At 44.7% G+C, this 21698-nt stretch overlaps 2 protein-coding genes and 3 non-coding genes across 7 annotated transcripts in view; 1 reads left to right on the plus strand and 4 right to left on the minus strand.

Moving 5' to 3' along the window:
• Positions 1-10515, plus strand: part of Dipk1a (divergent protein kinase domain 1A) — a 70499-nt gene extending 59984 nt beyond the window's left edge. For both annotated transcript variants that reach the window (XM_038317291.1, XM_038317295.1), the window contains exons 3-5: positions 4692-4799; positions 7555-7731; positions 9285-10515. In XM_038317291.1, coding sequence (XP_038173219.1) covers positions 4692-4799; positions 7555-7731; positions 9285-10097 — 1098 coding nt within the window. In that variant the 3' untranslated portion in view covers positions 10098-10515. The remainder of the gene's footprint in view (positions 1-4691; positions 4800-7554; positions 7732-9284) is intronic.
• A 1058-nt stretch (positions 10516-11573) lies between these two features.
• Rpl5 (ribosomal protein L5) lies at positions 11574-20552 on the minus strand. 2 transcript variants are annotated; one of them, XM_038317316.2, is made up of 8 exons: positions 20440-20552; positions 19180-19249; positions 18973-19088; positions 17533-17667; positions 16264-16466; positions 15013-15190; positions 12267-12352; positions 11574-11727 (listed from the first exon to the last, which is right to left on the minus strand). In XM_038317316.2, the coding sequence occupies exons 1-8, from the start codon at positions 20440-20442 to the stop codon at positions 11628-11630; spliced, it is 891 nt and encodes a 296-aa protein (XP_038173244.1). In that variant the 5' UTR covers positions 20443-20552; the 3' UTR covers positions 11574-11627. The 2 variants fall into 2 exon arrangements, with proteins under 2 accessions (XP_038173244.1, XP_038173237.1); XM_038317309.2 differs by having other exon boundaries at positions 12267-12355; positions 20440-20530.
• On the minus strand, positions 12071-12202 carry LOC119806074. Its single transcript, XR_005284112.1, has one exon. It is a non-coding gene; the product is annotated as a small nucleolar RNA SNORA66 (small nucleolar RNA).
• Positions 14614-14745, minus strand: LOC119806073. Its single transcript, XR_005284111.1, has one exon. It is a non-coding gene; the product is annotated as a small nucleolar RNA SNORA66 (small nucleolar RNA).
• Positions 15259-15353, minus strand: LOC119806063. The gene has a single exon (XR_005284102.1). It is a non-coding gene; the product is annotated as a small nucleolar RNA SNORD21 (small nucleolar RNA).
• Positions 20553-21698: the final 1146 nt, after the last annotated feature.

Below are 21698 nucleotides of genomic sequence, written 5' to 3' on the forward strand. Positions count from 1 at the left end.
CGAGGAAAACCAAAGTCAGCCTGCAGAGTTTGTAAGGTGAGAAGCCACTTCTGAAAAGGAGAGCGACCACTCTCCCTGGTTGGAAGGAGCCTCCCCTTTTCCAGTTATGCTCCCTCTTCACTAGTACATAATTATAATTCCCTAACTGCTGGATTACTTCAGTCAATCCTGTTTGGTGTTCAGCCATACAGAAATCTTGTATAATTGGACTCTGTAGGCAGGATTTCCTAGTCATGCCCTGTTTCATTAGCTGGAGCGGGAGAAGTACTTCTGTGTATTTCTCAGGGCCACAAGGTTCCATCCTCTGACTGGCTCCTCTGATGGGGGTTCAAGACCCTGTCTGTAGTTGTTGAGGTGTGCCCCTGGCCAGTGGCCCTGTGTGAGTATTAGAGGAACACACCTTTTAAACAAAGGCACTAAGTGGTCCCAGGGACTCCAAATCTAATTCGTGTCTTTTGAGATTCAATTCCCAAGGATAATGATTTATTACATAAAGCAATAATCATAAGATAGACTGAATTGAAGCCATTGGGAGCCATGTTCTTGATTAGACAGTAATGCACAACAGAATTTTATTTAGCTTGGCCTGGCGTGGGCATCTTTAAAGTGTGAGAGGAAGTCAGTAGAGGAAAAGATGGAAAAGCTTAAGACAGAGCGCTGGAATGGTGACGGCTGGCAATACGTGAGAGGGGATAGAGAAAATGTTGTTTTCAGGCATTGTGACAAGCGTACCTCTGCTCTGTGTGTGTGCGTGTGCACATGCGTGCCTGTGTTTGCCTGTGCGACTGTCTGTCTCTCTGCAGTGTGTATATATCTGTGTGTCTTGTATCTGTATCTCTTTGTGTGTATGTGTGTGGGTATCTGTGTGTCTGTATTTGTGGATCTGTGCTATATGTATGCCAGTATCTGTCTATATACGTGTGTGTGTGTGTGTGTGTGTGTGTGTGTGTGTGTGTGTGTGTCTGGATGTATGTGTCTCTGTGTGTGCCTGGTTTTTAGTCTTGTTAAGGAAAAGCAGCAATCTGAAAGTGGCATTTGAAATACATTTTTAGATCATGGATTTTTGAAAATATTTAAAAGCCAAGTACTATATGCATTGCTTGTTGTTACTGCCCCCTTGTGGTCCAGTCTGTAGTTTGGGGCAGGATTCGGTCAGGACAAGTGGGTTTTGTAAAAAGAAAGGTAAATAGTGCCCTCTTCTGATACTATGAGGTAGGTGCAGGCAAAGGCAACAAGTGCTGTTTATTAGAGTAGTAGTAAAGTCTTTTGATTTTAATTTTAATTTTTAAAAAATTACTTAATAATTATTGGTTATTTTGATGCACAGATGAACACTTTTGTAGACATTACTTGGAATGGTTGTAGTTTTATGAAGCCAACTGCTTTTTTCACACATATGTGTGGGACGTTCGCCTTTGATTTATGGTAGGAAACCACATGCTGAAGAGCCTGTTCTGTGACTGCCTCTTTGATGCAGGCTTGGGTTGAGGCCTGTGCTCACAACCAATCTGATCCTTACAGCTGTATTCTGGACTGGTTGCTGCTTAGTGGTTTACCAATAAGAGACTTTGTAAGAAGAAAACAAAAAGGAACTTAGATATTATGGGAAAGTAATATGTTTTTCATAGTAATTTTTTAAAAAGGGAATACAGTTCTATTGACCTCAGTGAACAGCTGGTACTGCAGGTGCTCCCCTGCCTTTGACTCCCAGTCAGAATCACTGTGTCCTTACACTGGAAACTAATAAATGTTTGTGGAGCACTTTCAGTGCTGTACAGTGTGCAAGGGCAGGGCCACTTCACAGATGCCCGTGGTGGCCTGTGCCTTCAAGTCACCTTACGTTCCAGGACACAAGATAGCCAGGCGACAGATGATCTCAGACCTGGGGATACACGTAAAAAAGGGGGGAAGGATGTAGGCCCAGGAGCAGGCGGCAGTTCTTCATGCGGAAAGGGAAGTGTCCAGAAAGGGATGTTTTTTAAACAGAGCGATCTTAGGATTGGAGAATTGAAGGTCGGGACTGCTGAAGAAGGCAACTGTCAGTCCTGCCCCAGAGGTTCTTTATGATAGTGTGCTACACCTCGGTGAGAGCCCAGCGTGTTCCCTCAGCTCCCTGTTGGCAGGTACTTCTGTCTGTTTTTGATGATGTATCAGGCATTGCACAAAGTTGTGGCTCCATCTTGGCTTAGGTGGAGAGAGGGAGGGAGGGAGAGAGGGAGAGAGGGAAGGAGGGAGGGAGGGAGGGGACCAGAGACCTTCTGTGGGGACTCTAGGAGTTGTGCCTGCTGGGTCAACCTTAAACCTGCTCTGCTAGTTCCGGTCCAGCTTGTCAGTCTGGCGCTTTACCTGCTGGTTAAAAGCACAGCCCTGGAGGCTGACTGGGTCCAGGTTCCATGTCTGCAAACAGAGCTCCGTGGCAGCGTTCAGAGGACCTCTAGATCTAGACCTGTTCTCATTGGAGCAAGAGTTTTGGTTACTGATTTGGTTGTTGTTGGGTATGCAGTGTAGGAAATGAACCCTCATATATGCTGGACAGATATTTCACTGTATTGGTTCAGAACTGTGTGTGTGTCTTGCGTTTTTCATTAACTTCTTAAGGAAGGTTCTTCGTCTTTTTTGTTGTTATTTTGTTTTTCAAGACAGGGTTTCTTTATGTAACAGCCCTGGCTGTCCTGGAAGTCTATTTGTAGACCAGGCTGGCCTCAGACTCACAGAGATCTATCTGCCTCTTCCTCCCAAATGCTGGGGTTAGTTTCCTTTTTATTGCTGTGACAAGGCACACTTATCACGTGACCAAGGCAATTTATAGAAGAGTTGTTGGGGTTTATGGTTTCAGAGGATGAGTTATGACTTCCTGTGGGAAGCATGGCGTCAGGAAAGCAGGCATGGTGCTGGGGCAGTAGCTGAGCATTGCAGCCTGTTCTCCAGGAGCTGGAGACGGCATGGGCTGTTGAGATGTGACACACTTCCCCATCACAGCCACACTTCCTAATCCTCCCCAAACAGTTCTACCAGCTGGGGACTAAGAATTCAAACATATGTGTCTATGTGGCTAGGTAGCATACAAAGTAATGGTTTCTTCATACATAGGTATCGTACACTGTGTGCTAATTCTTTCTCCTCATTTCTTCCTCATGCTTCCTCCTCCAGCAATTCCCTTTTCCCCCCGCCAGTTCTGATTTCATTATTTAAAATATTCCCGAGTAGCGAGGTCGCTCATGGCTGTAGTCCTGGACTTGGGAGGTCAGTGCGGGAGGATTGCCACATGTTCAAGCATAGGTACTTACTGAGTTCCAGCTCAGCCTGGTTACAGTGTGAAACCTGTGTAGGACAAAAATTTTCAAATAGTTTATTAATTTTGTTCAACTTTGCTGCATATTCTGGCATTATTTTTGTTATTTATATTTTTCTAAAAACTTGTTCATTTCAAATATATTGCCATGAAGTTATTTGTATTTTTCCCAACCACCACCCAGAGCTTCCCTGTTAATGTTTGTTTTTGTCTCTTCTCCTGTGTTCATGGTCAGGTCTGCTGAGGCTTCTGCTTTAAGTTTCTAAAGACAGAGCTCTGGATATTGCTGGGTTTTCCTGCACGTGTTGCTTCTTTGCTCCTGCACCTCCTGCATCTTGAGGAATTTGCTCTGCTCCCATTAGTGCTAGGGCTTTGTGAGCTCTTTAGGCTTAACTTAGTGTAAGCCTCAAGTCTGAGCCTCTTTAATGATTCAGTATAGTTTCTTGTTTTTTCAGCCTTGCATTTAAAGCTGTAAATCCCCCTCTAAGAGATGTGCTAGTTGTATCCTACACGTTTTAATTGTTTTCCACTATGAATATTCTGCATTTTCATTTTGAATTCTACCTCAACCCAAATTATGCCTTGAAATATCCTTTCAGATTTCTTCTCCCTCCTCCTTCCTCCTCTCCTTGTTTCCCCTTCTCTCCTCTTCTCCTTCCTTTTCTTCTTCCTGCTCCCCCTTTTCCCTCTCCTCTTGGAAAGTAGGATCTCATTCTCATCCAGGTTGGCCTAGAAGTCAACCTTGTAGCCCAGGTTGCTGTGGTGAAGTTTTTGAAAATATAGTTCTTCTCTTCTTGGATGAAGTAGAAATCATACTACTTAAGACCATGATGAGTGGGAAAGATGCTTCCAAAATTCTGTGTACACTCCAGTAGCTAGCTTCTCACAGAGCTGCTAAATAACAACGCTTAAATTCAAATCCCGGCAGGTCTGTCTAAATCCAAAACCTGAGCTCCTTTCATTAGATCTTCCTCTCCTCCTCTCTCTTAATCACTCACTCTGTAGAGCAGGTTGGCCTTGAATTTAGAGATCTGCCTGTCTCTGCCTCCGGAATGCTGGGATTAGATTAAAGGTGTGCAACATCACCTTCTGGCTTGAGAACTTTCTCTTTGTTTTTTTTTTTTTTTGTTTTTTTTTTTTGTTTTGTTTTTTTTTTGATTTTCGAGACAGGGTTTCTCTGGAGTTTTTGGTGCCTGTCCTGGAACTAGTTCTTGTAGACCAGGCTGGCCTCGAACTCACAGAGATCCACCTGCCTCTACCTCCCGAGTGCTGGGATTAAAGGTGTGCGCCACCACCACCCGGCTGAGAATTTTCTCTTAAAGACTGTACCTCTTGGTTACTCTGATCCTTCAGATAGTTCTACATATGAACATTTACTTCTTCATTTCCTGGTTTCCAGTGTGACAAATACAAGACGGGAGTGATTGACGGACCTGCGTGCAGCAGCCTCTGTGCCACAGAAACACTGTACCTTGGGAAATGCCTGTCCACCAAGCCCAGCAACCAGGTATGGACATTCAATAAACACTGTACCTTGGGAAATGCCTGTCCACCAAGCCCAGCAACCAGGTATGGACATTCAGTAAACACTCCAGAATTCAGTAGGTCCAGCCACCATCATCATTAATTATTGTTTTTTGCTGCAGAGTCTCATGTGGCTCAGACTGGCCTCCGACTCTCTCTGTGGCTATAGCTTTTCTTAATCTGTCTGTCTCCAACTCCTAAGGGCTGTCTCTACAGTCATGTGCCACTGTACCTGGCTAGTGAACTCAAAATTCCCCTTAAAGTAAAAGCCTGGTCTACAAAAGCTAGTTCCAGGACAGCCAAGACTACACAAAGAAACCCTGCTGGAAAAACAAAACAAAAAGTCTTGAAGCTAAACATGGTGTGCATGTATCAGGAAGGATTTCAGGTCCAACCCAGCTTGGTCTACACAGCAAATTCCAGGTCAGACAGGACTACATACAAGCTCCTGTCCAGGTTTTGTGGTTTGATACTTTCATCCAGTAGGTATTTATGTAGGAAGGCATGGTGGCGCATGTCTACGATCCAAGCACACAGGGGGCTGAGACGGAGGAACTACCTGGACAGACCCTGACACAGTGGGACAGAGACTTGTGCATCCCTCCCCAGCGTCCTGGAGGAGTGCTTCTTGACGGACAGCTGTCCTTAAGCACCCGGCATTGCCCAGAAGGGTGGGAGACACACAGCTCATAGATGAACAAATAGATAATAAAATCATTATCAGTGTACTGTTCTATCTGGAAAAACACAAGGTGAAATAGCAAAGGAGGTGGAGACAGATGTGCTTGGGAGCTGGTACTCACCGTGCTGGGGCTGGGGCTCAGATGGTAGAGCGTTTGCCTACCCTGCACAAGGCCCTGGGTTCTGTCCATGGCGCGGCAGATTCCTGTACTCTCAGCTCTCAAGGGGTAGAGCCAGGAGGACCAGAGGTTTAAGGTTACCTTTGTTTACATAGCCAGCTTGAGGCCAGCTTCGGATTCATGAGTTCTTATCTCAAAAATAGATGAATGGGTCAGCACCATAAATCAAGCTGGTTTTCAGGGAAAGTTTTTAAAGATAACATTTGAGCTCACACTTCAAGAGGAATGAAACTGTAGGCATAGGAGAATGAACTAAATCACAAGCCATAAAAAGCTGATAAATATGATGCAGAAGAACTTATCATTAATTAAAACAATATAAAGAAAAAACAAGATTATTGCAGTTTTCCTGGATGAGGTTCAGGACAAATGACTGGGTAATGAGTCAGCCTGCCTGCCAGACTTCAGTCTTGAGGTTTGGCTTTTTTTATAATCCCCTATGAAGGACTTCCACCTGGTGTAACTGAAAGTCCATCTGTCTGGGGTTCCGAATATGATTTGGTATATTTTGATGTGCCATTATTTATTGGCACAAAAAAAAAACATGATCCATCAGTTTGTGCCCCTTGGAGTGCTGCGGATGGTGGTGGCCAGCTATCTGTGGGGGCTCAGAGTAAGGCCTTATAAGATGGGGGTAATCCAGGGGTAGGCACAGCCTGAGCTCCCCAGGGCCGATCTGTTCCTAGGCTCCTGTCTACCTTACAGTGAAGTCCACAGCCAGAGTCCCAAGGCCTCAGCTGCTTTAGGGAAGGAAAATTCAGGGGCCTTCTGTTAAAACAAAGTTCAGCTTCTGGTGTGTGTGTGGGTGTTGGAAAACACCTTTAATTCCAACATTTGGGAAGCAGAAACAGGCACATCTCTGAGTCCAAGGTCAGCCTAGTCTGTGTAGCAGGTTCCAGGACAGCCAGAGCTACAGAACAGAGAAGCCCTGTCTCAGAAAACAAACTAAGTTCAGGTGTTGTGGCACACAGCTTTAATCCCAGCATGAGAGAGGCAAAGGCAGAGTTTAAGGCCAGCTTGGTTCACAGAGCAAGTGAACGAAAATCTATAACGAAAATCCCCATCTTAGAAAGGAAAATAAAACAACAAAAAATAACAAACACACAAAAAAAAATCCCATCCCAAATGGAGAAATGGGACAGAAAGACGAGACTGGACCTGATCAGAGTTAAGGCATACAGCTCCTGAATGTGGTGGCGTCCAGACATGCCATGACACACGGGCTCCTACGAGCTCCAGCAGGCTCAACCCTGGGCGTCGCTGAAGACCCTTGCTGTGCTGCCTGTAATACCCTCGGCACACACTCCTTGCTCCTCACATTGTCTTCTAGTTTCTTTTACAGTTGACTTTGCTCCAAGCTTAATAACCATTTTTGCATTTAACACACCATTTGCAGGGAAGCTAGCCTTGCATAAAATGTAGTAAATACTATATAATATTAATTTGATACATAGCCACTTAATGGTCATTGTTTGCCAACAGCCTGAACAGCCTAGAGAGATTCTAAATCTTAGCTGCGCTGTTTTTGTTTGTCTTTTGTTTTTTTTATTTCTCCTGGCTGTCCTGGAACCAGCTCTTGTAGACCAGGCTGCCTCTGCCTCCCGAGTGCTGGGATTAAAGGAAGTTTTTTAAGGAAGAAGCTTTGGGAATACTTTAGATTCGCATTCAGAAATGAAGTCAGGAGCCAGGTATGCTGGTGTGTGGTAGCATTCCGGAGATTAAGGCCAGAGGATTTGAGACCAACCTGGGCTACCCAGTCACGGATCTACACAGTGGTTCAGTGCTTGCTTATGTTTTGTAGAGGAGGAGACCCTGAAAAAATGCAGCCGTCTCCTCTCGTATGGTACGTAATGTAATTTACCATTCTTTTTCATGAAGATGTATTTAGGGATTTGGGATAATCTACCAGGTGTTGTGAAATGTCAGATGGAACAGGCTCTTCATCTTGATTTTGGAACTGAATTGGAGCCAAGAAAAGAAGTAGTGCTATTTGATAAACCAACCAGGGGAACTACTGTGCAGAAATTCAAAGAAATGGTCTACAGTCTCTTTAAGGTGAGTGTGTCTAGTCACACCTGCAGCGTGAAGCTGGGTTCACACAGAGGAACCCGCAGGACCCTGTCTTAACTCATTGTATTGTTGGCATGCTTTCCTTTCGAGCCTCCGTCCTGAAGAAATGATCCCAATAAAAGGGAAAAAAATGGATGGTAACCTTTATATTATTTATAATAGCTATAAACAGAATTGAGTGGCTATTGCTGCACATTTTGACATTCAGTTGATAACAAGAGCCAGGCACAGCATCTTATACCTGTAATTCAGCTACTTGGAAGACCGAGGTGAGGCAGGAAAGTCGCCTCAAGTTTGAGGCCAGTTTAGTTGGGCTACATAGTTAAGTTCCAGGCCGGCCTGGCCTACATAAGTAATAAATCTGATACAAAAAGTGAAATAAAACTAATGTAGTCTCAATACCTGGACCCCATTATATGGGGGAATGAACCAAGGACCACTAAGCTATATCCCTCGCCCTTCCCTTTTATCTTTTGTTTTGTTTTTTGAGACAAGAGTTTCTCTGTGTAGTAGTCCTGGCTGTCATGGAACTCACTTTGTAGACCAGGCTGGCCTTGAGCTGAGATTTGCCTGCCCCTGCCTCCTAAGGACTAGGATTAAAGGTGTGCTCCAGCATCACCCAACTCCTTTTTGTCTTTTTAAAAATTTATTTTGATCGGGAGGCAGAGGCAGGCGGATCTCTGAGTTCGAGGCCAGCCTGGTCTACAGGAGCTAGCTCCAGGACAGGCTCTAGAAACTACAGGGAAACCCTGTCTCGAAAAACCAAAAAAAAAAAAAAAAAAAAAAAAATTTATTTTGAAACAGACTAAATTGACCAGACAGGCTTTGAATTGTAATCCTCAGCTTTCTGTATTATTTTTAGTATTATAGGTTTGCACCATTACATTGGATTTGAAATTATTTAAATCCATGTTCGTGAATGTTTATAATCCCAGGGTTTGGAAGGCAAAGACAAGAGAAGCAGTTCAGGCCTACAGTTGGCCATCTCAAAAGAAAGAAAAGCTGTTTAGGTTTTTCTTATTTTTTTTCTAGATTTTATTTTCAAAAAATAGTAACTAGAAATAATTTACTTTTTAATTCTAAGTCACTTGCCGCCAAATTCAATCTCCAGAACCCACACGGTACAAAGAGGGAACTGATTTCCACAAGCTCTCCTCTAACTTCCACCCCACACCAAGTCCATACATTCGCTGCATGTGTGCCCAGACACACACAGTATACATGACAATCATGTGTGCCCCCCACAGTATACATGATAATCACGCTCAGTATTTGGGAGGTGTAGGGCATTCTTTCTTTCTGTGGCAGGATAACTGCCAGCACAGTGACGTGACCTACAAACTGATTCTATCAGAGGCCTTTGGTTTTGTTTTGGACTAGAGATGAAATTCAGGCCCCCACACAGGGTACTCTAGACTCACTAAGAACATTTCCGCATTTTTTTTATATTCAGACTTACTTGCTAAGATACCAAGCTTAAATTAAGGATCCTAATTTTTATTCCTTCTTTGTAACTCAACAAATCTTTATCTTGACAGGCAAAATTAGGTGACCAAGGAAACCTCTCTGAACTGGTCAACCTCATCCTGACAGTGGCCGACGGAGACAGAGATGGCCAGGTCTCCTTAGGAGAAGCCAAGTCAGCATGGGCCCTTCTCCAGCTGAATGAGTTTCTTCTGATGGTCATACTTAAAGATAAAGAACACACCCCCAAACTAATGGGGTTCTGTGGTGATCTCTATGTGATGGAAAGCGTTGAATATACCTCTCTCTACGGAATAAGTCTTCCATGGGTCATTGAACTTTTTATCCCATCTGGGTTCAGAAGGAGCATGGATCAGCTGTTCACACCGTCTTGGCCTAGAAAGGCAAAGATAGCCATAGGACTTCTAGAGTTCGTGGAGGACGTTTTCCACGGCCCCTACGGAAACTTCCTCATGTGTGACACTAGTGCCAGAAACCTAGGGTACAATGAGAAGTACGACCTGAAGATGGTGGACATGAGGAAGGTTGTGCCCGAGACCAACCTAAAGGAGCTTATTAAGGACCGCCACTGCGAGTCTGACCTGGACTGCGTCTATGGTACAGACTGCAGAACTAGCTGTGACCAGAGTACAATGAAATGCACTTCAGAAGTAATACAGCCAAACCTGGCAAAAGCCTGTCAGCTACTCAAAGACTACTTACTGCATGGTGCTCCGAGTGAAATCCGGGAAGAACTGGAAAAGCAGCTCTATTCTTGTATTGCTCTCAAAGTCACAGCAAATCAAATGGAAATGGAACATTCTTTGATATTAAATAACCTAAAAACATTGTTGTGGAAGAAAATTTCCTACACAAATGACTCTTAGTTCTTTTGGATAGCATTGCCATCATCAAGAATCTACATTAATTTTAAGAACATTTAAGCCATTAAAAGAATGGCTTCTCTCCCCGGAGCCTATGAAGCTATCACCTGAAATGTGCTGACAGTAACGGCAGGTGTAGGGCCAAGATATGTTCAAAACTCATCCCTGCCCTTTCATAAGTACATTCACTCTTAATATGTTGACTGAAATTAATGCTGTGAAAAGCCTCATTCCATAAACAGTGAGTGCTCTGTGGATCTGTTGGCAAATCCCGTTGCTGGACACATTGTTTGCATTGAAGCTGCTGTGTAAACAAGGAAATTTATGAGTTTACTAATGTTTTAGCATGGTAAAAAGTCTGCACATTAACTCAAATTAAAAATGCCACACAGGTAAATTAAAATGACTCCTTTTATTAAAAGACTGGTTTGTTGTATTATACTTACACATTTTAACTTCATATGGAGTTTAGAACGTTGGGAGCAACTCTTAGCTTCACATGAAGTTGCCACTGACTGGAATTAACCTGAAGATCTGATGGGGTCATCTTAGACTCAGTCAGCAGGTATTACCTTATGCTGGGGATGTACTTAAGTAACTGTTTTCATGAAGCCCAGTACCATAATGCAGAGCCTGACATTTTAAGAGGTTCAAATCCCGAACCACCTCAGCTGACAAATAAATTGAGGCTATTTTGACAGCATAAATAAATCAAAGACCATTTTTTCTTGTGGAACCAAGAGTTACTTCTTAGGAGGCATAAATTTATCACCCGGTTTATAAAACTTGTAAATTCAAGATTTAATACTGGACCCTTTTAAGTTATCTTTCTATGTATATCCAAGTCTGGCACATACCTTTCAAGATCTGCATAAAATTTAAGGCCAGGCAGTGGTGGTGCACGCTTTTAATCTCCAGAACAGAGGCAAGCGGACCTCTGTGAGTTAAAGGCCAGCCTGGTCTAAAATGTGAATTCCAGGACAGTCAGAACTGATACACAGAAACCCTGCCTTGAAAAACCAACCAACCAATAAACCAATAAATAAAAACTAAGCCTAGAAAAGCCCACAACCCTTTCTGTTTAAATTATTAAAATCTGAACTTGATATTCTCGAATCTTCCAGCCATGGGTTCACACTGGTTTGCTGTCAAGATCGACTCTGAGGTATTTTCTTCTCATTGGAGAACTGTATCCTAACGATCGTGGGTCTGTAGCTTACCAGATTTGACAAGCTAACGGATAGCGATTCCTCCAGGAAGACTAGAAACCCGAGATCCGCTGGAATCCATGTAAGATGGCTTTTCTGGAAAAATAACTAAGCTTGTTTTGTCGAGGTGGGGAAACTGCCACCAGATATGGTTACACTTGCCCTCAAGCCCAGCAGAGGCCGTGGACCCGAGAGTTCCACACCTCTGATTTCAGGACTTCATGCTAATCCCCCAGTTTCATAATAACAGCTTAGCCAACACAGAAATGGCTGCTTGGTCAATAAGTTTATTATCTTTATGAAAAACTCTTCATAGAAAACTGCTTTAGCTGTCAGCAGCCCGCTCCTGAGCTCTGAGGAAGCTTGCCTTCTTTTGAGCAACCCGATCTTTCTTCTGGGCAAGAGACATTTTGGGACGGTTCCACCTACAGAACAAAGTGAAAAGTAAGAAATGCAGGAACACAGCTCCCAAGTTCAGCTGAAAAGCAACAGACTTTGTAACTGGATGAGGCTGAAAACCTCATTATCTGGAGATGGTTTTCAGAGATATATCAATCAACCTCTCCTTTAAGTGACTGTACTCATGGCATCCTCACGCCTCAACCTCTTGAGTGCTGAGATCAAACTGTGCCACCACACCCACCTCAGGTTCTACAGCACATCCATCCTCAGCCGAGAATGGCTACAAACCTACTACTGTCATCAACTCAGTCCTGGGGGCTGTGACCCTGTAACAGTGCTTCCTCTATAGGAGTCATAAAACACACAGGCTGTTCTGGGACAGAATGGGCACCTCAGTAGCCGCCTGAGGTTGTGCATTGCTGTCACCACAATTGCTCTGGCAAACCTGGTTCCCTTAGCCGCTGCCACATTATGCAGAGCTAGTGATCGAGTTTGCACAACTGCACTGAAAATCTGACCAGCGAGACGAAACCTTATTACTAGAGAACGGTAGAACACAAACCTCTTCTTCTTCACTTCTCTCTTGGGCTTCTTTTCATAGACTGGATTCTCTCGTATAGCAGCATGGGCTTTCTTATACATCTCCTCCATCTGGAACAAAGCAAAGCAAACAGTATTTGCCTTCACTTCAGATGCCCTATTAGTGAGGTATAGTACTTCACTGCCTGCTCAATCTCAGTTCTCTGAAGAACTAAGCGGATGTTACCTGCTTAGATGCCAAAGTGTAACCTACCTTTTCCTCACAGCATTCTCAGTCTACTGATGTTGAGAGGCAGCCATGCCCAGTCTAAAACAAACTTATCTTCACAGAAATAAACTGCTACCCGCAATCTACTGCCTGACCTGCATTCTTTCAAGGCAAGGCACACGCCCAGACCAAGGGCCCAAGATGGGAACTCTGCAGGGCAAGGAAGGTCCACGAGGGGGGGGGGGGGGGGGGACGACACGACAAATCTAGAAACCAATTTCCTTTATTGCATATTTCAGGTTTACAATCTACCTTTACACAAGCTTTTTAAAGCAATTCCCAGCACTGAAGACATACTCTGCCATTTATTCTTATGTGGTAGTTAGTACAGTCTGTAGAAACTCAAACCTTACCTATTTGACTAAATTTTGTTGCTGGAAACTTGATTCTAAATCTCCTCCAAAGCAAGAGAGAAGAAACTCTGTCTCAACCCTCCCCCCGCGTCAAAACAACAAACTCAAGGTTGTAATCCTGAATCTGTAGTATCAACTCCAGCCCCCTTTTAAGAAGGGGTGTTCAAAAGCCAGGTGGAGGTGCACACCTTTAATCCTAGCACTCAAGAAGCAGAGGCAGGCGGATCTCTGTGAGGCCAGCCTGATCTACAGAGTGAGTATCAAAAGAGCCAGGGCTATAGTGAAACCCTGTCTCAAAAAAAAAAAAAACAAAACAAAAAACCCACCACAAAAAGTTAATTTCTTGGCTGAATGTGATAGCCTAGGCATGTAATCCCAGTACCTTATATGCTGAGATTCCATCTCAGAAAATAAGTCCCCCCCATCACAGTCCACCATAGCTAGAAAATCTGCCTGAGCAAAGTAAACAACCTGGTTCTTCCCAACAGAGAACAAATACAGCTTCCCATATGTAGATGAGGGGATGATTTAGGTGAAAATCATTCACACTGTAAATCATGTCTGCAGAGAATAATACAAGAACACAGAAAAAGAATGCTGCAGAAAAAATAAACTAGGGAGTTGGCGCTGGTGGCCTTTAATCCCAGCACTTGAGGCAGAGCCAGGCAGATTTTTGGGAGTTCAAGGCTCCAAGAGCCACACAGACAAACCCTGTCATAGAAAACAAAACAACAACAAAAAGCCTGGGATAGAAGCTCAGTGGTTGAGCACATGTTTAGCCCTACAAAAACCCGGGTTTAATCCTGAATACAACAAAATAAAAAATATTAGCCAAAAAGCAGTGTGGCATGAACACAGGAAGCTACGAAACATGCATTTCAAGGCTGGAGAGATGGCTCAGCCTCTTTCAGAAATCCTAAACTCAATTCCAAGCATTCACACGATGGTTCACAACCATCTACAATGGGATCTGATGTCCTTGGTTATGCAGGCATACATCAAAGTAAAGCACTATATGTGTGTGTGTGTGTGTGTGTGTGTGTGTGTATATATAAATCTTTTTAAAAATGCATCCAAAGCCCAGGAATGTGACGTTTTGAGCAAATACAACGTAAGTAGGTCAATACAAGACCCAGAAAAAACCTACATAAGCACAACCACTGTCTTAAAGTTCAAGCTGTGAATTTAGTTTCAAATGATATCCAAAGCATACGACCACAGAAAATGGTGCTTCCCAACCCATACTTTACAGTGATAATAGCTTAGTAATGGTGTGATGTGCTCTCTATAACACACACACACACACTTTTTGTTTGTTTTCGAGACAGGGTTTCTTTGTAGGCCTCCCTAGCTGTCCTGGAACTAGCTCTGGAGACCAGGTTGGCCACCGATGCACATGTGTCTTATTCCAGTGAGTTCATCTGCATCATCCTAGATTTCTAATACCAAATTCACTCTTGCAAACACAATACCTCCTCTGACCCCTTACTTTTGCAAACAACCTGTACAGCTCACAAGGATTAATAAACTCTAAAATATATTTTTTCATTCCATCCAAAAATCACAATGTTAGTCACAGTAGGGCATGGTAGTGCATGCCTTTAACTCCAATACCAGGGTAGGATTTAGGAGGTAGGAGCAGGACTATCTTAAGACAATCCTGGTTGAATATCAACTTCCCTGGTTATGTTCAGGAGAAAGTGAAGCCTGGTAAGAAAAACTAAAGAATGAATAATGAGAAACAGCAGACCTGTTCTGGGACAGAATGGGCACCTCAGTAGCAGCCTGAGGTCGTGCATTGCTGTCACCACAATTGCTCTAGCAAACCTGGTTCCCTTAGCCGCTGCCACATTATGCAGAGCTAGTGATCGAGTTTGCACAACTGCACTGAAAATCTGACCAGCGAGTTGAGGCAAGCAGAGCAGGAACCACCCCTGCTACCTTGTCTGCACCCAAGACTGGAGATCCCGGAAGCCTTCCACCCAATGTGCTAACTCCACGTAAGGCAGCAGCAGCCCAGGAGCCTATCCATCCACCCAGAGAAACATGCAACCTTCCTTTCCGCACCTGAAATAAACCCATTAAGATTGCAACCCAGTGAAACTAGTATTCGCTCAAGTGAACGGGCAGTTCAGGTAAATTTTTACCATGTCTGGAGCAACGTTGTTCTTTATGTACTGAGAGAACTGCTTCTTGTAAGCGTCTTCATCTTCCTCCATCAGGTAGCGCATGTAGTCCGCAACGTTCTGGCCCAGGATGTGCTTGCGATGGACCTCTGCGTTGAACTCCTTGCTCTCAGAATCATAACCAGGGAATCGTTTGGTACTAAAATGAAATGTTCATATTTCAGTGTACACACAAGCAACCACGACATCCCGGAACTCACCCCAGGAGCTGCCATCAGTCCCGTCTTGAAACAAGTTATCGCATCATATGCAGTCAAAGGACCAACTACTAACTGCTCAGTTAGCAGGATGTCATCACTAGCAGCTCACCTCTGAATTCCACAAGATAGACTCCAGAAACAGATTTGCTTTTCATCTTCATGGGATGAACTAGATATGGCCCAGGGTAGCCTTTAGTCACCCTTCTGTCTCCCGAGTATTTACATAGCCAGATCAACACTTTTTGGTTCTTTCGGTTTTGACAAGGTTTCTGTGTAGCTTTGGAGCCTGTCCTGGCACTAGCTCTGCAGACCAGTCTGGCCTCCAACTCAGAGATCCACCCGCCTTGCTGAGATTATTAAAGGCGTGTGCTACCACCGACCTGCTCAGATCAGGGCTTTTAAATAGTCATCATTATTTTCTAGCACATGTTCCCCCTGCCCACTGGCATAGGAAGCAGCCCCAAAACTCATCCCTCAAATCCTTTTATTTCTCAGTAGTACCCAGGATAAAAGGAATTAGCGATTTATCTAAAGTCACAACGAATGAAGAAATTCAAGGAGCAATTTATAAGCCAATCAAGTCATCTACTTGACAAAAATCACACCAACTTCAAGAAACTACAAGTTAATCTACTTAATTTCCAATGCTCAACAATCTTAATTAATAGCTGAAAGCTTTGTTTCTAAATGTATATTCTAAAAGCCACATTTTCCCCCAACTCAATAAGCCAACTTTTACTCTGACCAGAAAAAGAAAATGCACAGGGCTAGGCAGTGGTGACACACACCTTTAATGCCAACACTCAGGAAGCAGAGGCAGGAAGATTATCACCTCAAGTTCCAGACTAGCTTGGGCCAGATAGGGACCTTGTCTCCTTTTCTAATACAGGTTACAATCCCTTCCTGTGCAGCTATCTAACATACAGCAGGCACAGAATGATTGTCACCGTCCAATCATTAACAAACATGAAAAGCTGGAGTCGAGGCAGAAACCTTGAATACTATTTATTACCTATGAGGAATAGACAAGCCTCCATCCACAGCTCCCTTCAGGGCCCCGAAAACTTTATTGCCAGTTGTAGTTCGAGCAAGACCAGCATCCAAATAGCAAGTGAAGGCCCCAGGCTGACCATCGATGCTTTCCACATTGTATTCATCTCCGGTCACCTCCACTTGGCCTTCATAGATCTTGTCCATACCAAACCTGTTGAGAAGCTATGAACGGAGAAGGCAACATAAAAACCCATCTCAATGCATTCAAACTACCCTAAATGTGTTTCATCTAACAATGGAACAATTTGATCCTTACATTTACTTGTGTGAATTCTGTATTTCTTCAGTCGTATTTGGCTACAATTTCAACATCTTCAGATGTAGTTTTAATAGATTTTAGGTAGGATCCTAGGCTGAAAGAACAACTGTCTGCAGCTCTGCTGTATAACGTTTTAATTTGGGCTACTCCTCTGCTGGTACATTATCTGGCTATGGCTTCACCATAAGCCAAGGCCTCACTAAGATGTTTTTACCTATCATAGATAGCAACGCACCCCCTGCAAAAAGTATATTTTAACAACCCAGGATGATGGGGTCAACATTGACACATTGCTTGCCGACTACACGGCAAAACAGTCAGAACTGAGAGCACAAAAATAAGGTAGACTTCCCATTTCCACCCCTACTAGTAGAGCCTGTCAATCATGTAGATAAGCGGGTATTTTCTTAAATTTCAATGTCTAAATAAACTACCTGTGATAGATATCCCATCACATCAGATTCTAAGGATCTGAGTAGAACACTCCTAACCTACAATTTTAATGCAGGCTGGTAGAAGATTCACACACCTCTAGGTAGTTGGGTCTTTGCTGGCTAGCCATTCTCAAATGACTTTTCAAATTCAAGATTAAAAGCTAAGTTCTGGGCTGTGAGACAGCTCACAGGGTAAAGGTACTTTGCTACCCACCCCTGGAACACACGGTTAGAAGAGAACCAGCCCATGCAGGTGTCCTCTGACCGCCAGTGTGCTGTGGCAGGCGTGTGCCCCACTCATACACACAAATAAATAAACACATAACATCAGCTCTCGGAAGCATTAAAACAATCTGAAATACTCAAACTATACCCAATGGACAGCAAACCACACAGACCCCACCACTGAAGAAAACTATCAGACAGAGCTGGTCTAGACAGATCCAGAAACAAAGCAGACCAAACTCTAGTCCACGCCAATGGCCTTGAAGCCACAAGGACAGCTCCCTTTCCCCACAAGTCACAGGGGACGCACCCTGCGGGCCAGCAGCAGGCCAGTACAATAGGCGGCAGCATAGTTTGTCAAGCCAACTTTCACACCGTATTTCGGCAGTTCGTGTGCATAGGCGGCGCAGACTATCATATCCCCCTCTATACGGGCATAGGCAATCTGCGGTGAGAAAAAAAAACAGGTTAGTGTTCGTTGCTCCAGTACCGTTCCACCTTAGTCCTTTTAACAAGACGAGGGAGAAGAGACTTCTATGAACATCTATAGCTGTGTGTCATCCTCACCCACATAGAATTTACCACTTGTCAACTACACAGAAGTTTAGCAAAAACCACATACTACACATTAGAACTTAGTTACAATTACAAAAAATAAAAGTCGGGGCTGTGGTGCCAAATGCACTGGAGGCAGAGGTAGTTAGGTAGATTTCTGTGAGTTCAGGCCAGCCTGGCCTACAAAGTGAACAGCCAAGGCTGCACACATTCTGTCTCAAATCTCCCCACCCCAAAAAATCAAGTAAAACAAAAAACCCAACTCTTAAAATATCCTTGAGGCTAAATTCAACTAAGCCTTAGCTAGGTGGTGCTCAGTTCTCAGAACAGACAACCCTCCCTTCGCAGTTAATAAATTTGCATAGAAAGCAAGTGCACCCTGCCAGCAAATTTCAGCTACCCAGAACTCGCGTGCAAGTTCTGAATACAGGAACTGCCATTTCTTGGAGGGCTTCCACACATTTTTTGTACATTTTAAAACCCATTTCAAACAGAAATAACAAGCTGGCTTTTCAATCCAGGACCTTACTGGACAGCCGGGTGGTGATCCTGCTTGTCCTTTTAACAGCAGGGGCTGGAGATGCCTCAGTGGGCATGCTGCTCTCGCAGAGCCAGGCACAGTTCCCAGCACCCACATGGTATCTCACAGCTGTCTGTAACCCTAGTTCTGGGGTACCCAACACCCTCATGCAGGCAAAACACCAGTGCTCATTAAATAATAGTAATAAAAAACTGGGCCTTCCTACTTTGAACCGATTACCGGCCTCTTAAATGAGTAAAGTGGCATAGAGTAAGAGCCAGGAGCTCGTGTGTGACAAACTCTGCAGGAGTAATTAGGAGACTAGACCACATGCAAACCTGCTTCCCCAGCCTTTCTCCCAAACTCAATTAAACTGGGTCAGGATTTCCAAACCTGCCCCCCCCCCCAAAAAAAAAAAAAAGCATTTTTTTTTTTTTTTGAGACAAGGTTTCTCTGTACCTTTGGTGCCTGTTCTGGAAGTAGACCTGGTCTTGTAGACCAGGCTGGCCTCGAACTCAGAGATCCACTTGCTGGGATTAAAGGCGTGCGCCACCACCGCCCAGCCAAAAATAGCATTTTGAAGCGTCAGCTTTAAACCTAACTCCAAGAAAACCTCTATCACAGCGATTAAATAAATTGTGGAGTCTGATCACACAATGCTCAAACATAACTCACCTGGCAGATGATGTCTCTGTTAGTTACACGAACTATCATCCTGTATTTGGGTGTGTTGTACTTATTTTTGTCTTGGATCACTAATCGCTTCCGAGCATAGTAGTCGGTTTTACCTTCTGCAAGAACAACAACAACAACAAAATTTAAGACGGATATTCCACCACGAAGCTGATCCAGAAACAAGACCAGGAGAAAAGCTGCTCATACCTCGCCGCCTTCTGAATCTTACTTGGTATCTCTTGAAGTAGGCCTTGTTCTTGACAACTTTCACAAACCCCTTTAAAGGGAAAAAAAGTCATCAGTGTTTTACTAAATGTTTCAATGTTATTTTTCAAGCAGGCTGTCACTATGTAGCCCAAGACGACCTAGAATTTGATAGCTCCTGCGTCTGTACTTCTGACCTGAGTTAACCATGTAGCAATAACATTCAAAAGCAAATTAATACAACTGTCAACTTATAGCATGTTTCTAGCAGACTGGAATCTACAACCATTCTGGAGCAGTGGCTCTCAGCCTTCCTAATGCTGTGACCCTTTAACACGGTTCCTCATGCTACTTCATAACTGTAATTTTGCTGTTATGAATCGTAATGTAAATATCCAATCTGCGACCCCAACCCACAGGCTGAGATCGTGCACACACATCACCGAGCATCAGAAAAGCTGTAAAGGTGGATGCAGAGGCAAGGCCCTGGCCCGAGACTCAGCCCTCCACAGCTGCAGGATCTACGTCTACTTAGCAGGTATAAGCTCATTTTCGTTATTCTCTTTAAACGCTCTTTCAACTCCTTTACTTGCTTTCTCGTGAACCGGTACCAATTGATCCCTGTGCCAACCTTCTGGGAAGCATCACCCTGGACAGCAATCTGTGCTGAAAACCTCACCTTGAGAACTTAACCTCACAATTCTCATTTCCTCCCTGCGTCTGGTGAAGACCTCAACTGAGTGCCTCGGTGCTCCGGGACGGCGTACACTCCGCAGTCACTCACACTGGGCAAAGCTACCTCCACCCTCAGTCCACCTCCCAAGTCCGATTTCAGCAAACACACCGCAAACGAGGACCAGGCACTAGCTAGGAAGGGGTTAAGAGCCGCCAAATCCCAATTGACGCGTGCTCCCTTCCGGGATCAGGAGTGCCACGGCGCCCAGCCTGCGCTGACAATCCCGGTTTAAAAGCCATTTCCCCGGCCCGGGCCAGGCTTCCGCACGGCAGCCGTCGGGACGCCCCGAGAGGCGGCCGGGGTCGAGCGGGGCGCCCGCCCCAGCCAGCCGCGTCCCGGGCCCCCAACGCCGCGGCCCCTCCCCCCGGCAGCCATGAAGGCCACGCTAGGAGCGGCGGCCGCACAGCCGAGAATCGAGCGCCATCTGCGCCCGCGCCGCACGGGACGGGCCCCGCGCGCGGGCATCGGCGAGAGCAGGGGCCCCCGGCCCCGTGCAGGCGCCGCCCTGGCCCCCGATGCCCACTCACCATGCTGCGGACAGAAACCCGCAATCGCGGCTCCACGCAGACCTGCGGGCCCGGCGGCGCTAGGGGGAAAAAGACCGGAGTGTCGTGCGCATGCGCAGTATGTAGCGCCGCCAAGACGCCGGCGACGTGGGGAAGAGAGCGGCCGGAGCGGCCAAGGCGCACGGCCTGCCTCCCCCTGCTGGCCGGAGGGTGAATGTCAGGGTTTTGGGTTTTTTGTGGTTTTTTTTTTGTTTTTTGGTTTTTGCCTTGTCTCTACCCGCAAGCAGGATTGGCGGTGAGAACAGGGAATACAGGTTTTGTTTTTTTTTTTTTTTTCGCTAGGACGTTTTTAATCACGCACATACAGAAATACATATTTTTTTTCCCTAAGCAGGAAAGGATAAAATTAATTTAAATAAAAATAAATGTACGCTGCAATCATGCCTTCCCATGACTTGGATTACTTCTGGAGTATTCGTCTAAATTCGCAGCACACAGGGCCAACAGGAAGCCGGGCCCGAGAGCCCCAAGCTTGAGTTAGGAGAGAGTTCCCTGTCCTGGCATCTTCTTCAAGCGCCAGCACGTGACGGAGAGCGGATCTCCAGTTAGTTCTTAGTTACCCGGTCAAAACAAAACGAACCCCACCGCACTATCCTGCTGTCTCCTGGATTCCTGACATCGTCATTCCTTTTCTCTCCCTCCATCACTCTGAGCGAGCAGTTTGAGCTTATTTAAGCCTCCTTCCTCAAACGTTTTCTTTTTAGGTCTGGGGAGGTAGCTTAGTGCTGCGTCTCCACACTTGGAAGGACAGGAAGAAAGATTGGGGGGGGAGTGCAACCTGGGCGGCATAGTGAGTGGGAAGCCAGCCTGAGGGGGAAAAATGTAAACAATTATTTAAACATGTGAAAAGAACAGTTATACATAAGAGTGAGAACTCTAAACTCAACAAGAATGCAATCTGAAAACTACTTCCTGAAACAAATTCTCTATGCCCAATTATTTTTAGCGATAGCATTTTATTTATGTGTGGGTTTTTTGTTGTTTTGTTTTGTTTTTTTGAGACTGGTTTCTTTGTGTAGCCCTGGCTGTCCTGGAACTAGCTCTTTTTTTAAAAAAAAAAATTTATTTATTTATTATGTATACAATATTCTTTCTGACCAGACCTCATAACAGATGGTTGTGAGCCACCATGTGGTTGCTGGAAATTGAACTCAGGACCTCTGGAAAGAACAACCAGTGTTCTTAACTCCTGAGCCATCTCTCCAGCCCCAGAACTGGCT

The sequence above is a fragment of the Arvicola amphibius genome, chromosome 1, assembly GCF_903992535.2.
Source record: "Arvicola amphibius chromosome 1, mArvAmp1.2, whole genome shotgun sequence".
In the NCBI taxonomy this organism is placed as follows: domain Eukaryota; kingdom Metazoa; phylum Chordata; class Mammalia; order Rodentia; family Cricetidae; genus Arvicola; species Arvicola amphibius.